Source organism: Lissotriton helveticus, chromosome 5_1 (assembly GCF_964261635.1).
Source record: "Lissotriton helveticus chromosome 5_1, aLisHel1.1, whole genome shotgun sequence".
Taxonomy (NCBI): Eukaryota; Metazoa; Chordata; class Amphibia; order Caudata; family Salamandridae; genus Lissotriton; species Lissotriton helveticus.
The window spans coordinates 663,450,578-663,468,757 of NC_136065.1; the positions used below are offsets into that span (position 1 = coordinate 663,450,578).

The 18,180-nt window shown below is 46.6% G+C and overlaps 1 protein-coding gene across 2 annotated transcripts in view; it reads left to right on the forward strand.

Moving 5' to 3' along the window:
- Positions 1-18,180, forward strand: part of SEC31B (SEC31 homolog B, COPII component) — a 1,031,933-nt gene that overhangs the window by 967,722 nt on the left and 46,031 nt on the right. For both annotated transcript variants that reach the window (XM_078643061.1, XM_078643062.1), the window contains exon 25: positions 10,208-10,279. In XM_078643061.1, coding sequence (XP_078499187.1) covers positions 10,208-10,279 — 72 coding nt within the window. The remainder of the gene's footprint in view (positions 1-10,207; positions 10,280-18,180) is intronic.

Genomic DNA, 18,180 nt, shown 5'->3' on the forward strand with positions numbered 1-18,180 from the left:
ACTACTCTACACTCACTACTCTGCACTCACTACTCTACACTCACTACTCTACACTCACTACCCACTACTCTGCACTCACTACTCACTACTCTGCACTCACTACTCACTACTCTGCACTCACTACTCTGCACTCGCTACTCTGCACTCACTACTCTGCACTCACTACTCTGCACTCACTACTCTGCACTCACTACTCTGCACTCACTACTCTGCACTCACTACTCTGCACTCACTACTCTACACTCACTACTCTGCACTCACTACTCACTACTCTGCACTCACTACTCTACACTCACTACTCTACACTCACTACTCTACACTCACTACTCTGCACAGACTACTCTGCACTCACTACTCTGCACTCACTACTCTGCACTCACTACTCTGCACTCACAACTCTGCACTCACAACTCTGCACTCACAACTCTGCACTCACTACTCTGCACTCACTACTCTGCACTCACTACTCTGCACTCACTACTCACTACTCTGCACTCACTACTCTGCACTCACTACTCTGCACTCACTACTCACTACTCTGCACTCACTACTCTACACTCACTACTCTGCACAGACGACTCTGCACTCACTACTCTGCACAGACTACTCTGCACTCACTACTCTGCACTCACTACTCTGCACTCACTACTCTACACTCACTACTCTACACTCACTACTCTACACTCACTACTCTACACTCACTACTCTGCACTCACTACTCTGCACTCACTACTCACAACTCTGCACTCACTACTCACAACTCTGCACTCACTACTCACTACTCTGCACTACTCAGCACTCACTACTCACTACTCTGCACTCACTACTCTGCACTCACTACTCACTACTCTGCCCTCACTACTCCCACTCACTACTCTGCACAGACTACTCACTACTCTGCACTCACTACTCCCACTCACTACTCTGCACTCACTACTCACTACTCTGCACTCACTACTCTGCACTCACTACTCTGCACTCACTACTCACTACTCTGCACTCACTACTCTGCACTCACTACTCACTACTCTGCACTCACTACTCTGAACTCACTACTCTGCACTCACTACTCACTACTCTGCACTCACTACTCTGCACTCACTACTCTGCACTCACTACTCTGCACTCACTACTCACTACTCTACACTCACTACTCTACATTCACTACTCACTACTCTGCATTCACTACTCTGCACTCACTACTCACTACTCTGCACTCACTACTCTGCACTCACTACTCACTACTCTGCACTCACTACTCTGCACTCACTACTCTGAACTCACTACTCTGCACTACTCACTACTCTGCACTCACTACTCTGCACTCACTACTCTGAACTCACTACTCTGCACTACTCACTACTCTGCACTACTCACTACTCTGCACTCACTACTCACTACTCTGCACTCACTACTCACTACTCACTACTCTGCACTCACTACTCACTACTCTACACTCACTACTCTACACTCACTACTCTACACTCACTACTCTACACTCACTACTCTACACTCACTACTCTGCACTCACTACTCTACACTCACTACTCTGCACTCACTACTCACTACTCTACACTCACTACTCTACACTCACTACTCTACACTCACTACTCTACACTCACTATGCACTCACTACTCTGCACTCACTACTCACTACTCTACACTCACTACTCTGCACTCAATACTCTGCACTCAATACTCTGCACTCAATACTCTGCACTCAATACTCTGCACTCAATACTCTGCACTCACTGTCATTAACGGAACTGTTAACTCGTATATATGGTATAAAGAAAATATATAAATACACTTAATTTCTGTAACCAAGCCCTACTTGAGCATTTACGTTCATGAATAACTAGCCATGTACAGATAAACTTACCAAAGACCAAAATGTCGGTGGGCACGCAGTTTTAAACATACTGGACATATTAAAGTGTAATGTATGGGGACTCGGTACTCAATCACGTGCTCACTCAGCTCGTGTTGATGTTCTTTACAGAGGAGCGGGCGTGCACGCCTGTCACACTCTCCAGCACACCCCATGCACAGCCTATGCAGCAGGGCCCCTCCCTGCAGAGGGAAGGCCGCCCGTCCAGCAGGGTGGCACCGGGGCCACTGTGCACTGCACGTGCACCTGCAAAGCGGATGGCATGCTGCTCTCCTGCGCGCGCCCAGCCCAGGAAGCATCTGCCACCGCAATAAAGATATCAATGGGCACACGCAGTGCACAGCAGCATCTCTCGGCTCCCATCAGCCGTGGGAGTGGACGCCCTGGCACAGCCCACGGCTGGTCCCCCGTAGTAGTAAACAGAAGAGAAGCATCTACCCCCAACCCTTCTCTAGCCCTAAATACTTGCCCTCCTCGCCTTAATCCTTCATCATGCGTCCGCTCTGATAACCTCCATCTTCCTGAGCTCGTCGCTCAGCTGCTCTGCGCCCCGCGTAGGATGCAGCTCAAAGCCCCAGGAACGCCCTTTACGTGAGCGTGCACGGAGGCTGAGGATCGCCGACGAAGACACCAGAGCTCCGAGTCTGCCTGCTGCCGAGACTGACCCGAAGAGCCCGGTGAGTTTGGGGGGTCGGTGACTGTGTGTGGTGGGGGGTGTGTGAGTGTTGGGGGGGGGAGAGGGAGGGGATGTGTGTGTGCCTGTGTGTCTGTGTGTGTGCCTGTGTGTCTGTGTGTGTCTGTGTTGGACGGCCTGCAAAAAGCGCGTCCCCAGACCCTGGTAGGCTCGTGCACAGCTCTGTCCTCCCTTGAGAGCTGACTCGACTGCAATAGGTCTCGGCCGAGACCTAAAAAGGGAGATCCAACACTGCCAGAAAACTACAAGTTAATTGCCCTCCTCGACGTAGATGCCAAATTCTTTTCAAACATTCTCTTGAAAGAACTAGAGCAGTGGATTACAGATAATAAAATCATAACGTCCTATCACACAGGATTCAGGCCCAATGCATCAACTCTCAACAACATCATCACACTCGGCTACCTGGGCTCAAAGGCGCGTGAAAGAAACACTTCATTATATGCCTGCTTTGTCGACTACAGTGCGGCATTTGACAGCATTGACCGTAACATCCTGTGGAAAAAACTGGCAGTATAGGGCATTCCAGAACTGCTGCTTGCAGCAATTGCAGCCTTATACACGGACAAATGGGTGATATCAAGCTAACGCAATCACACACCACCAGATGGATTTCCACAAACAGAGGCTTAAAGCAGGGGTGCATACTTGCCCCAACTTTATTTAACCCATATACAGCAGATCTAGGGGAATAGCTGTTAAAAGACAGAATCTTCCCACCATCATTAGGACAGAAAAAATTCCCAGTAATACAGTACGCGGACGACTTGGTCTTGATGGATCAGACTCAAATAGGAATGAGGAGGGCCCGGACATATTACACGAGTACAAAAAGCGCAATGCACTCCGAGCAAATGAGGGAAAAACAAAAGTACTGGTTTTCGGCTGATGCCCTCTAAAACGCGAACTCAAGTAGCACCTCAGCCCATTAAAGGTTGACACGGACTCAAAGTATAACTACCTTGAAGTTTGGCTTATGGACTCAGGGAAACGTACACTGCAGACAAAGGCAATAGGAGCCAAAGCAGCAAAGACCATGTAGGCTCTATCTCTTCTCAACCACAAGCTAAACAGCCTCTCGGCAGAGGCAATATGAAGAATAATCAGGCCCAAACTCGTACCAACACCAAGTTTTGGCCACCTTGCCTACCCTGGGAGGCTAACAGAGGTTCTAGAGCGAAACCACACATCATCCTACAACAAGCATTTACAATGCAATGGTCTCGGCATCATTAAAGGTAGAGCTATTGGCATTGCTCATTATTATTATTTTTTTAAATCATAAATAAATGGCATTGTCATTTATATTGCCAATAGCTTAATCGTTAAATAAATGGCATTGTCATTTACAATGCCAATAGCTTAATCGCTCGCAAATGCATGACCTATTGCATTTACACCCACACAGAGCCACCCACACAGAGCCACCCACACAGAGCAACCCACACAGAGCCACCCACACAGAGTCATTCACACAGAGTCATTCACACAGAGTCATTCACATAGCCACCTACACAGAGCCACCCTCACACAGACAGAGCCACCCACACATAGAGCCACCTACAAAAAAAGTTAATCACACATAGAGCCACCAACAAAAAAAGCTATCCACACCGAGCCCCACACAGACACACAGAGCCACACACACTGAGCCACACACATATTAATAGTGTAAATAGTTATATTCACCCACGGCTATGCATTACGACATACATCATGGGAAATATTTCATAAAATCACCATCCAAACCAAATACATACGACTTAAGCCATTAAGATGTCTTGGCAGCCAATTTAGCCTATTTAATTATGTAGAAACTGGATAAGAAAACCTGCATTGGCGATGTCTAATGGTCTGGCCTTGGCAAGCAAGCAACATTTTATTTTGTTTATGCATTTAACTGTATAGCAAACATTGGCACTTTATTTTGCATATTGCATAACATTAAAAAAAAAAAGGAGTGACCTGAAGTGCACTACTTTAAGGGAGCTCTGCCATGTGATCAAGCAAAATGCTGCCACTCGCAGTGCAAGAGAGCAAATGGGTGAAATGTACTGACCCACTGCAACATGGGTACGATGAGGCGGGCAAAGTGAAATATGAAAGACACCTGAACAGACCAATGATTGAGAGCGCTGAAACACCTGTATTCATTCATATTAGTAGGTAATGGCAAAAAAGCTTTCAGGTTAAAAGGTTGAACGCTGCATGCAAGGCAAATCTTGCACTATTATAACAGGAAAGCCATACTGCACCTTTTAAATGCCTCTGATGCATTCCTCTCACATTCCCCAGGTTGCAGGAGACTTTGACCGGCTGGGTCTTTTAGCTTCTCCTCATAACCAGACATGAGCCCGCTTTTGCTGATCTGAGCTACCAGTCCTCGAATGAAGCCTCCAAGGCACAGTGTATCAGAGTCTTGGGCCCTGCAGAAATGGAAGCCAGCTGGTGAGCTAGGCCACAACAACTCCGTGATGAGCGCAGTGTTACCACTCCCAGGTCACCTAACCAAAAGCACCCCAGAAGGGGCGGTAGTAGCATTGTTCCCAGAAAGAGACCCAGGAGATGGATCCACACCCGAGCTGCTACAGCAGCAGATGTTTTTTTCCTGGAGGCAGTGCTGAAGTTTGTGGAACATCCACTCTCTACAGTAAAAAAGTTTTCCATGCAGCAAACGTGTTTGAGCCATTTTACCGAAATTCCTGAGCTTCTTCATCAGTAGCTGAAAGCACGGTCAGCACCTTTGATCAAAGCAGCTCCAACTGCAGGTCTCAAGGCCAGCCTCTATTTGTCTCAGCGTGGAATCCGCCAAGTAAGCATCACTTTCGAGCAATCTGACACAAATGTCAATTTTCCAGCTCCTTTACATGACTGGATCTGTGTTTCCACTCACCGGCTGCTGGCTCATCTGGTTAACCAGTTTGGCAAGGCGGGCTCAACTGACTCCTCTGGCAAGGACAATACGGCTACCATGTGATGCAGACTGCTACACAAGAAGTTAGGAACAGTTGAAACATATCCTAGATTACATTATCGGTAACTTCCAAAATCTGATTGTTCCACATGTATAGTTATACATATGACCACGTTTAAAACAATGACTAGAGAAGGTTCTTTTAATTTACATTATCGGTAACTTCCAAAATCTGATTGTTCCACATGTATAGTTATACATATGACCACGTTTAAAACAATGACTAGAGAATGTTCTTTTAATTTACGGGATGCATTGTAAATGTAACATGCCCATATATATTTTCAAAGTAGCCCTTGGCTGGTGTCTGTAGTGTTACACCTGGTCTGTAATATTTCACTGGCGCACAGGCAACATAAACAATATGATTTAAATGCATGTGGTCCAGGTTTCAGGATACGCAACGTATCAGAACAAAGTTGAGCACTGGATGAAACAAGTCCTGACCATCCCCTTTAACACTTGCTTCCCATACTGGCCCCGGCTTGCATTTCATTTTAAGAACAAACAATGACGTATGGATTTACTATGGTTGCCCATTTAAGACAGATCAAACTCAGTACATTATGTTTAAATAACATTCTAGAAAACCGTAACGCTAAACGGACCCGCTGTCCACTCTCACTTCATTATTCCTCCGCCCTCCCTGCGGCCCCCGTCGCCCCCGTACCTTCCAGCATGCTGACGTACATGAAGACACAAATATTCACACACAAACAGACGTGCACACTCAGACGTGCACGCGCAGGCACACAGCTACAGGAGTGTTCGCACAGCAGACAGGCACGGAGGCATGGGCACAGATACTGGCACACCACGCCGCAGGCACGCGCACACGGGCACACTTATGGATGGACTGGCGCAGCTGCACACACACGTGCACACGCAGATGCACTGTTACAGGCACGTATGGGCACAGATACTGGCAAACATGCAGAGACTGGTACAACCACGCTCACACATTCAGCATACCCGTGTAGCACAGGTACATGTAAATACAGACGCACACATGCGGTGGGACATCTCAGGACCTAACACTGTTGATACTCACAGCTCCCCCCTCCTCACATCCCGCAGCACAGCTGCCCGCGTGGTCCCTCTGAGGCTGAAGGACGCGCAGGTCCGGGGCAGCGAGGGTCGGAGTCCATGGAGATCCGGAATCGGACCGAGCATCCAGCGCTGTGTGCTACGGTCAAGCTTCTAAACGCCTGTCTGCCCACAGAAAACGAGACGGCGCGATGTGTACTCTTGGGCACACAGAGACTGCTAGGTGGAGGAGGCTGGGTGCCAGGGTGCCCTACGCTGCCCAACGAGACTGCTGCAGCGCGATGTGAGCTGCTGGGCTCATAGAGACTGCCAGGTGGAGGTGGCTGGGTGCCCTGCGCTGCCCACAGAGAGCGGGACGGCGCGAAGTGTGCTCCTGGGCACACAGAGACTGCTAGGTGGAGGAGGCTGGGTGCCAGGGTGCCCTACGCAGCCCAACGAGACTGCTGCAGCGCGATGTGAGCTCCTGGGCTCATAGAGACTGCCAGGTGGAGGTGGCTGGGTGCCCTGCGCTGCCCACAGAGAGCGGGACGGCGCGTAGTGTGCTCCTGGGCACACAGAGACTGCTAGGTGGAGGAGGCTGGGTGCCAGGGTGCCCTACGCTGCCCAACGAGACTGCTGCAGCGCGATGTGTGCTCCTGAGGCTGAAGGACGCGCAGGTCCGGGGCAGCGAGGGTCAGAGTCCATGGAGATCTGGAATCGGACCGAACATCCAGCGCTGTGTGCTACGGTCAAGCTTCTAAACGCCTGTCTGCCCACAGAAAACGAGACGGCGCGATGTGTACTCTTGGGCACACAGAGACTGCTAGGTGGAGGAGGCTGCGACTTCTTGGGGCGGCGGCTGTTGTGAAATGGCCTAAAGAAAAGCGCCGCCATTTTCAGATTTGGGTGCGTGTTTTTTGCGCTCTGAGTGACAGACGACGTCACAGGGCTAAAGAACGCAAAAAATCACGCCCCGAATCCGAAAAAGACGGAGCTTCTTTGGAGGGACGGCTCTCTCCTCCAATGGCTGGCCTCTGTTTAGGAAGCCAGCCAATGGTGGAGAGACAGGGCAGGGAGGCGGGTTCTAAAGCCCTACTAAGTAACATTAAATCTCCGGACCGGAAGCTGCGCTTTGCGCAGCTTATAGGTCCCTCGACCTAAAAAGGTATTTGGCATGCCAAAGCACACACAGAGCACTTTAATATGCCTGGAATTTAATCTCACAAGCATGGATGTAGCATGCAAAAAAGACATAATCAATTACTACTTCCAGGTAAGCCGGGCAGCCCCGAGACCCTGCGGTGTGCCCTTATTGCAATGTTCTCGGACAAGACAAGTGCCTGGGCGAAGTACCTGGAACTAGCGGCTTAAACATTAAATCTGGATCTAACATCTCTGATGGCTCTCCAAATTAGCAAAGCACAGCTAAAAAGTAAAGTAAAGACACAAGCTAAGAAGACCGCGAGGGATATGGATCTAATCAAGGCAAGAAGCATTTGACGTGCAGATGAGCTTGTAATATCTCATGAAACCTTTCTTTGCCAACCATACTTGAGAGCAGCAATTGGAAAGCATGCATTTCAGAACATCTTATCTTTTGGCTACTGACTACACCTATCAGGGAGTACAGGGCACACTGGAATAACTGGGTCCTGGCACAGGAACAATGTAGACTGTGCAATTACCACTCCAAATCAGTTGCCTACACCGTATGCTGCTGCGCAAGCTTATCACAACAGAGACGAAGGTATTGAGGCCCATCCTTATGCAACATGAGATAAGATCATGCAAAGAAGCACTACTATTCATATATACATCTGTCACTCCAAAAGTCCATTGTTTTTCCATACTGAACTTTACCCAGGTCCACAAACTCGTATCGGGTTACCCCTTACCTGTAATGGCCACTCCAAAAGTTCTAACACAGGTCGGCAAATTATTCGCAGAAGCGGGCAGAATACTGGGATAGTCAGGGTCACCATTGGGGGAGCTGATAATCACACAAAGTCCTCCATGGAGCCGCACCTGTCCCTCATGACAGCACCCAGTAGAACTGCAGCTCTTGGAGCTGACACTTTTATAAACCTGCGTGTTCAAATGAGCTTGCACATGCCGATTGCCAACCATTAAAAGACTTAGGGTCCATCCCGCTTCAAACACTGAGGAACTTGCACAGATTTTAAACGCATCACATTTCATTACAGTTGAGCCTATAGTTTCTGTCTGCAAGAGCCATTTGGAAGGACAGAACAACTAGACTGGCTAATCAAATAACCACATCATCCTTCTCGCCACAAAGATCTGATAAAGAGACACTCAAACAAAAGGCACCAATCTGAGTTGACACTCTTAATTTCCTGTCTAAAGTTTTACTCATTACTGATAATGAAGCCGGCCGCTTTAACCACTATCAACTTCATGGTTTTAACATTGTAAATGTTTTTTTGACAATGAATTCCTTTTATAATGTTTTATGTTTTATCGCCTCCTTCTCGGGCGCCGAGAGATCCCCCTGGGAATGATTCGTGCGCCTTACAAATGAGTCAAATAAATAAATGATTGTTATGGGTTTAATTAGCGAAACAATACATTTTGATGCTCTTGATTATATTACAAGATTCCGACCTGATGATCTTTTCTGATCTTGTTTTTTTCTTAATTTCCATGAATGGCCAGTTTTAGCTAACTGTCTTAGGGCATATTGTCGCTGGTTATGTTTAATAATAGCTGTTACTTTATGTAAGTCCGGCACTACTTTGCGTCTTGCATAGTTGTGAGAATTGTAGGCAGAAAATACTAATGACTAATATCCTTAATTTTCATATTTTATTCAGATTTACCCAACACTACTTTGAAAACGAGAATTGTCATTCCCAAATTCTAAGAGCAATTCGTGGTTTCAATCCACTCTTAACTACTCCAAGGTTGTTTTCAGGGTCCACGATTTATAGAGGGTATCTATTTATGCAGGTCAAAGGTTGATACGTATATAAAGTCTTGTGATGTCATAGATAGATCTAGGTTTTTATTTATTCAGGTATTTACACCAGATGAGTTCGGAGATGGCACATTTAAAATGTTAAGTGGAATTATGAAATTGAGTAAATATATTGGTGCCGCAGAGTGCAAGATGATTGTCAAATACAGAATGGATAAAACTTTTAAAGGGCTAAAAGTGATCAAAATACTTGTAGCATTCCGTAATATTCCTTTGAGAATGACGAGGCAAAATGCTTCATGTGTCTGATATCCTTGAAAGCCTCCATGTTTTTGTAACTCTTTTATCTGCAACCCTTATTTATTTATAATGCACAAATCATCCTTTTCTAAACATTCAGCATTTTTTTAGGTTGCTTTAATCATGTCTCTCCTACTTATGGCAAGCATCCGATTTTAATCTCCGACACCAGATCTTGGTAAATGGTAACATCTCCTGTTTTTCACCATCTTCCCCGTCCAGGTTAGATTCCCTTCCTGCGCCATTTAGCCATAATTGTTTTGAATAAAATCTCATCAGAGTGTAAACGGGGGGTCTTGACAATTGTAACTTTAAACTAAAGGGATGTTAAAGTTTTATCTTACAGACACTAGAATTAACATGTTCTTAATTATTTTCCACAAGAAAACAAAAAGAAAGCTGGAGGATGCATTGCAGAGGCTGGAGTACCTTTATGATAAACTTAGAGAACAAACCGTAAGTAATTGTATTTTTATATAGAGCTGGCGAGTTGTCGACTTTTATTTGACTGCACATATACACGTTCTGTCAGCAGCATTATTCAATGGTGATCCAGCCTATAATCAAGTATTTCTGCATCTCAGTTTTAAAGTATCAGTCCTGCATAAACGTTTCAAGGCTAAAACAAGCATTGTCAAATAGGTCTAGCCTTATGTCATTACTTAGAGATGTCCCCTCGAGTCAGAACGACCTGCTTGAAGTCTTGAACAAGGAAGCAGTCCTTCGTGGCTATAGGATGTCCCTCAAGACTATTAGATGTCCCTCTTTAGTTACAAGCAACTGCTTGTCAAGTCTTCAACAAAACTGCAGAACTTTGTAACTAGATGTCCCTTTTGAGTCAATGCATCCACCCACACCTGTGGGGTGTGGCATCATCCTACAAATATAAGTCTACACTTTTGCTACTCTAATGCATTGTGCTTATTTTCTGTAAGATATGTAAATAACAAGCTTGTGTATGATGATGAGACGATATTGCAACTTTCCAAAAATTTCTTCATTGCTAAGAATACTTGTGATGACAACCTGGTATACTAATTTACTAATGTGAGATTTTTATGAATTTACATTTTTGGGCATTAACAATGAGCAGAATACATTTTCACATTTACATGCTTATAGAGTGCTGCTGCTTTTAAATACCATTTTCTGTAAAGTTTAGAAGGTGTTTTTCAGATGTATGTTAACCAGTGCTAAGTTTAAATATAAATGGCATCTTATCCAACATGGTATCCACCCCTGTCATGCATGTTCCCACCACCCTCCCAATGCCAACCTTCTCTCCTCAAAAATCTGTAGCGCACAGTGAAGCTGAGTTGTACTGGTTTATTTCCACTGTTATTGTTGTTGTGCTCTCAATTAATTTTCAGTCACAACTTGAAACATTTCCAAGGTCCTTCCACTGGTTCACAGTGCCTATTCATTTATATTACACATTATAGTTCATATATCTAGTTATGTTCTAGCATCTCCAGTTGACATTAACATAGAGGGTGCTAGATAATTATTCATGTAGTAGGTTACTTCTTAGGTAACAGAAAATACCAACGACTGACCCAAGGTTCAGCACATCAAATCCCAATTAGTTGTAAACATTAAAAGTCTTGTGCAATCACTTCCAGAGGTTGCTGCAGTTAAGCTCCACTGGAAACCAGATACGCAATCTTTGTACGAAAAGGGAGGTGCACCAAAAGTCGAGTTAATTTTCTCCAGGGATATCCCCAAAAATCTCTTCATTGTTGATAATTAAACATGAAATCCTCGCAAGAGAGAGTACTACTGTCGATGGTGATTTATTCTTATCAAGAACACTGGCCGGTAACCTACTACCCCTCTTGTGTGGTGTAGGCGCTAAGTCTGATACATTTTGAATATTTTCTATTGCTACCTACGTGTCAGGATTTCGAAGGAATCTTACCTACTCCTATTAGGATACCTTTTGATCTACATTGCTGCCACATTATCCCCCTAATTACTATTTGAGCCCTGATGAAGTTCCCTCATTGGAACGAAACGCGTTGGCTGATGTTCATGTTTAATTACCAACAACAATAAAGAGATTTTTGGGGATATACCTGGAGAAAATTGACTTGACTTTTGGTGCACCTTCCTTTTCGTACAAAGGTTAGTGCTTAGGTGTTAAGGTAAACTGACATTTATTTCCCATGTGCTTTTGTTTGCTGAAGAAATGTTACATTTACTAACAGCATAGTGATCCTGTAGATTTTGTCCCTTTATATGCAGAAATAATGTATCAGTTTTGAGGGTGAGCCAGAAGACTTTATTGTTCTACTAGGAATGCTGTGCGTTACTCTATTGATTTTGTTGCCCACTTAGAACTTAAATTAATTTCAGATTTTTAGATTCTCTGTATAAACTTGCATTGAGAGCCTTCATGGCATTGACTTTGTACCGCTTATTTTTAAAAATCTGTAATGCAACACTTAAAAGTTTTCTTTGATCTACACTTCAGTAATTGAGTTGGCCCAATCATTCCATCCCATTTACTTATTTATATTTCTGATTTTGATGCTTTGGGAGGTACCTTAATGCGGGGACACATTGCCTCATGAAACTGAGGTTGACACACCATCGCTGATTCAGGGAATAAATGTGGGAACTAAGGTACAGTTTGGGTTACCTTTTGCTCCCACACAAGCAGTCACTGGCAAATTCAAGCACCTTACATCTTATCCTTAGCAAATACTTTTTTGACTGCCACAATGCACGTGTGTCTTTGAATTACAGCTGCTTATCATAAAGTCAGCCTATGTGTGAATTGTTTTGTCAATTCCCCAAGGTGTGTGCGTTGGTAAGAAGAAGCAAAATGTCAAAGTCAGTTGAGCAACCCAAACGACTAAGAAATTTGACAAAAGATCCTTTTATTCATATACTTATGTATTTTTAATTTTTTCTTCAGTGGGACATGACATTTACAAACCTGCAATTCCTGAAGTTGTTATTAAATGCCCCTCTCGAGGGCCTTAAAAGTCTTTCACAAATTGACTTGACTAAGCTGCAGTAACTCAAGTTGTTACTAGATATTCCTCTCGAGTCAGATGCAAGTGTTTCAAATTACCTTCACAAAGCTGAGTGCTGTGGCTTCATAGAAAAAATTGATAAACTCTAATGGTGCTTTAATGATTTGTGCTTATTTTTTTTTAGGACCGATACATTTTCAAAAAATGTTTTAATTACTTAGAAACACTTGTGATGGTGCATAGTTATTAGCTGTCACTAGTTTATTCAAGTGCCTTCAACCTTACTCTCAGCAAACTGTGTTTTTGGGTGGATCTATACTTACGTGCCAGTAAAATGCATTTGTTTTTATTAAAGTCCACATATATTTTTTTATTTAAAAAATAAATGTTTACGTTTTCAAAAAAACCTTTATTGTCGCTACAAAAGACAGACACAGCCCATAGCCTACAACCCGGAGGCCGGCTGGCTACAAAGGTACAATAGAGAAGCAACAGTTTCATGTCTTCAATTATAACACAGCACTTCAGCCGACAACCCGGGGGTCCGGCGGCGACAAAGATGCACAATCTTGGAGTCAGACAACCAGTGCACCAGTATGACGGTAGCATGCCACTCCTATCTCAATGCACCGAATGCCCAATATCGTTTGACCATCAGTGCTGCATGTCCTGACAATGTTATGCAGACAATAATTTATGGGGAAAAAAAGGAAAAAAAGAAAAGAAAGTGAAACTCGGAACCCAACCCCACCCCTGTCCCAAACTGCCCCCCACCCAGACCCACCATCGCGCACCCAGACCGCCTCCTTGCGAGCCTGTAGACCAAGCTGCCCCGCTCATCCACACTGATCAACCTCACTGTCACCCACAGACAAATCGCGCACTACACTACGCGTAAGAGAAGGCGAGCAATTCTAGGCACCCCCCACGATAATCAGGTATATCTCTGGGGAGCCTCCCAATATCCTCGACTATCCAAGCATCCGTCTCCTTGTTGCTTCCCCCCCCCTCGCAAAGCTCCTCTGTCATCTAGTGGTCCTCATCACGCAGCTCTGCAGGACCAGCCTGCGGCAGTGCGTCCGGTGTCTGTCTCCCTTTGTCAATTCCATCTGCCTCTTCGGCCTCTGTTTCGGTATTCCTTAAATGCTCTTGATATAAACCCCAAAAGTTTTTCGGGCGGCTTGTGGGGGGGGGAGCAACTCACTGTAATGTTATGATTGCGTACAGAAATACAGCATATCATGTGCCCAACGCTTCTTCGTCGGAAGTGAACCCCTCATCCAGCACAGCGCCACTACTGGCCGGGCAACAAGAAGTCCCATGTCTGCGAGTCTCCTAATCGCTTTAGGTAAGCCCCTGTAATAGCCGAGAAGAGCGAGCGCCGGATCCGGAGCCAGCTCCTGTTCCATGACCCTGCTCAGTTCCGAGAAAATGCTGTCCCAGTATTTCGAAATCTCCGGGCATGCCCACGCAACGTGCAGGAAGTCCGCAACCGGCGCGTGGCATCTATTACATTCCGCCGACTGTCTGAGGCCATATCTATGCAGTCTCTCTGGGGTGTAATACACTCTCTGAAGAAACTTAAAGTGAATTAGTCTATGCTTACCATTTAGAGACAACTTTTTAGTGTTTGCACAGCAGTAGCGCCACATATCGTCATCTATGGCAACTTGTAAGTCAGACTGCCAAGCCACCCTGGCAATCATAAGCTGTTGTCCTCTATTGGACATGGCTATCTAATAGAGGTTCATTAGCAACGCGCGTGAGGATTCCGCTTTGACGACGTATGTGAGTTCCGGGACTTCCGGCGGCTCCGCCAAATCCGGTCCCAGTAGGTCTAATAGGGCACTGCAAACTCTATGAAATTGAAACTGTTTTCAGCAGTGATACGGCCCCTCGGCCCTCAGCCACCTGCTTCCTGGTCTTAACTATGCCTTCCAGGAATCTATCTCCCGCTGTGCGGACACCCAGGTCGTGCAGTGCCCGGAGTACGCCCTTCTCTCCGATTGGTGATAGCCACAGGGTCCAGTCCAATGGCATGCTGGGCGAGTACAATAGCACACCTCCACGCGCCTGCAAAAGTGAATGCCAGGCATTATTAGTGGCAGTGATGGAGTCTAAAATCCCAGTTCTGCGGTCTAGAGGTCTAAAAACCGTGGCCGGGAGGGGTATTGTGTCAGCAAACACCCGCTCCATACGTATGTGGGGAATGCGGGCATCCCCATGAATCCACGTGTGCAGATGCGAGGCCTGTGCGACCCTGTAATAAAGCTCGAGGTCAGGAGCTCTCAGACTGCCCATGTCATACGGCAGCGTCAGCAAGGTCCATTTCACTCTAGGTTTCTTGCCAGCCCATGCAAGCTTAATCAGAAGCTGAGTCAATGTGCGGAAAAAGGCCTTCGACAATACAATCGGAAGGGCACTGAACAGGAACAAGAATCTAGGAAGGACTACCATTTTCATAATGGCTATGCGTCCAATGAGGGAAAGCGGGAGTCTGCACCAGGCATCGACGTCGTCCTCCAGCTTACTGACGGCAACCCCGTAGTTTTCTCTGAGCAGAGTCTTCGAGTCCGTATGTATGCGAACTCCTAAATATCTAATAGGGTCTGAAGTCCACTGCAATGGGAATTCCATTTCGAATCTCCTAGTGACCGGGGTGAGGGGGAATGCTAGTGACTTCGCCCAATTGACCCGCAGTCCAGAAAGTGCCCCAAAACGGACCACTTCTCTGTGCATAGATGTCAGGTTATTTTCAGGGTCACGGACATATAGCAAAGTATCATCCGCGTATGTCGATACCACAATCCGATATGATGGGAAACCTATGCCCTCATTGCCGTGATATTCTCTGAGTGCGCAAGCTAATGGCTCAGCTACTAATGCGTACAATAGGGGGGGGAGATGTCGTCAAAGAGGGTGGACAGGTGGGGAATCAGCTTATCCTGGAATGCTTTATAGATTTCCACCGTGAGCCCGTCTGCACCTGGGGCGCTACCAGCGCGCATACTCGCTAGAGCCTCTATGATCTCAATTTTCTCGATAGGTAACATAAGGAAGTCACGGTGCGTATTTGTTTCCATGGGCAATTCTATATGCTCCAGATACTCTGCCGTTTCTGCTGAGAGGTCTCCGCTTTTTGTGGAGTAAAGGTCAGAGTAATAGCTTCGGAATCTATTAGCTATCTCGATCTCATCTGTGAGAAGCTGACCATCCACCGCCCTCAGCTCAGTAATTTGAGACTTGCCCCTGCTGCCCCTCAGCAATCTAGGGAGAAGCGAGCTAGGTCGCTCACCCTCACCATAGGTTCTCGCGGTCACATATTTCCCCATGTGCTTGACTTCCCTGTCCGCTTCCTCGTTATATTCTGAAATCAGGGACTTTATTTCATTCGCTACAGTCGGATCAGGGGCGCTCTGTTGCCTCCTCTCAAGCACTGCCAGCTGCCTCTCCAATAACGACATTCTCTGCCTAATAGCTTTAAGGACGCTTGAGTGTTTGGACATAGCTATGCCCCGGATGTAAACTTTAAATGCCTCCCACACCATTCGGAAATCGTCAACCGAGCCTATGTTGGCTTGGAAAAGACATCAATCTCTTCGGCCAGCTCCCCTTTAAACAGCGGGTCAAGCAGTGAGTATGGTGGGAAGCGCCAAGTAAACGGGGTATCGATTTTACAGGGGCCTCTAGCACCAAAAGGAGAGGGGAGTGGTCCGACAAAGTGTGGGCCAGAACCGTGCAGGCCTTAATTAGGCCCATCATGGACGAGGACGCTAGCCAATAATCATTTCTGGTGTGAATATCATGGTATGCCGAATAGTGTGTGTAGCCGCCCCGTTCAGTATTTCTAGATCTCCATACATCCTCCAGATCTAAAGTAGTGAGTTCTGTAAGCCGCGTTTGTGCAGCCGCCGAGGGTTTGCGAGGTGGGCCTGCAGATCTATCCATTGCGGGGTTCAAAACCAGATTGAAATCTCCCCCCCAGAGTAACTGTGCAGTGGGATAGGTTTTGGCAACATTGTCCAGGTTCCAATAGAAGTCAGGGGAGTCGTAATTCGGACCATAAACATTAATAACTATCAGTTCCAGCCCCATACCTTTACAGGTTGATACCACAAAGCGGCCTCCAGGGTCCGTCAGCAATAGCGTCTGAGCTAGTTTCGACTTAGGGTTAACCCAGGTAATCACGCCTCTAGCCTGGGTGGTAAAGCCTGCCGCAGCTATATTACCTTCCAGTCCCCTGCTATGCAACATCTTACTTGTGAGTGGGAGGTGGGTCTCCTGTAGGAGGGCTAAATCCACCTTCTGTCGCTGTAGATAGCTCAGCACCTTCCTGAGTTTGCGGTGGTCATTGAGACCTCTTACGTTCCACGTGAGTGCTCGAATCTGAGCAGATGTATCATGTGTGTTAGTGTCAGCTGTGGTTGTCATCTTTGCAAGTTATGTACAACTCAATCTCCTTCATCAGCACACAGCAAAACAGCCAGTCAAGCAGCGAGTATAGGGGGAAAAAATAGTGAATGTGACGCTTAATTGACAAGCTGACTTGAAGGCCAAGGGTGGGCAGTGTGTGCAGGCAGTAGTTTGCCAGATCCCCCCCTCCCCCTTGTGCACAACACAACAGCAAAACAGTCCCTCCCCCAACCCACAGCAGACCTCCCCCAACCAGGCCGTGCCGGTCCCAAACCCCCCCCATACCCCCTCTCATCCCCTCCCGCAACATTTCAAGAAAAACCAGGGTGCATTACGCGCAGGGGCCAAGGTCGCCAATCAGCCTGTTTCCATCAAAGGGACACATATCGCTTGTCCAACCACGCCCCCGTTGCCGCCGCGCCCTATAGAGTGCATCAGAAAATTATCAAGAAAGCGCTAAAAATTACATTCAGTCAGCCCTGTCCCAAATGCCTCCCTCAGCTAGCAGGTATCCAGGCCTCCGTCTCATCAAATAGTCAAGCAGATAAATATCTAGCCAACGGTCACACACAATCACAAGGCCCCAGCCCTCCCTCCAGGTAGCAACAGTCACTGCGCACCAGCGCCAGTCCCAGGGCGGCAAGCCCCAATTCTCCAGAAGAGCAGCACCCCCCATCCTACTTGGGGGCTTTAGCATACCAAGAGGACATCCCCCACACTGCAGGCAAATCCTACCATGCTGCTCCTCATTCAGTGTCATTCCTGTTCGTCGAGTTGGCTGCTGCTCTCCACGCCCTCCGATGCTCTCTGTTCGCCACCAGCTCTTACTCTCGACCAACCTTTCAGCGCTTGTTGTAAGGCCCGTGGTTCCGTGAAGATGTGTGAATGTCCCTGACGGTTCACCCGCAGCTTAGCTGGGTATAACATGGCGTAGTCTAGGCCGAGTTCTCTAAGTTGGTTCTT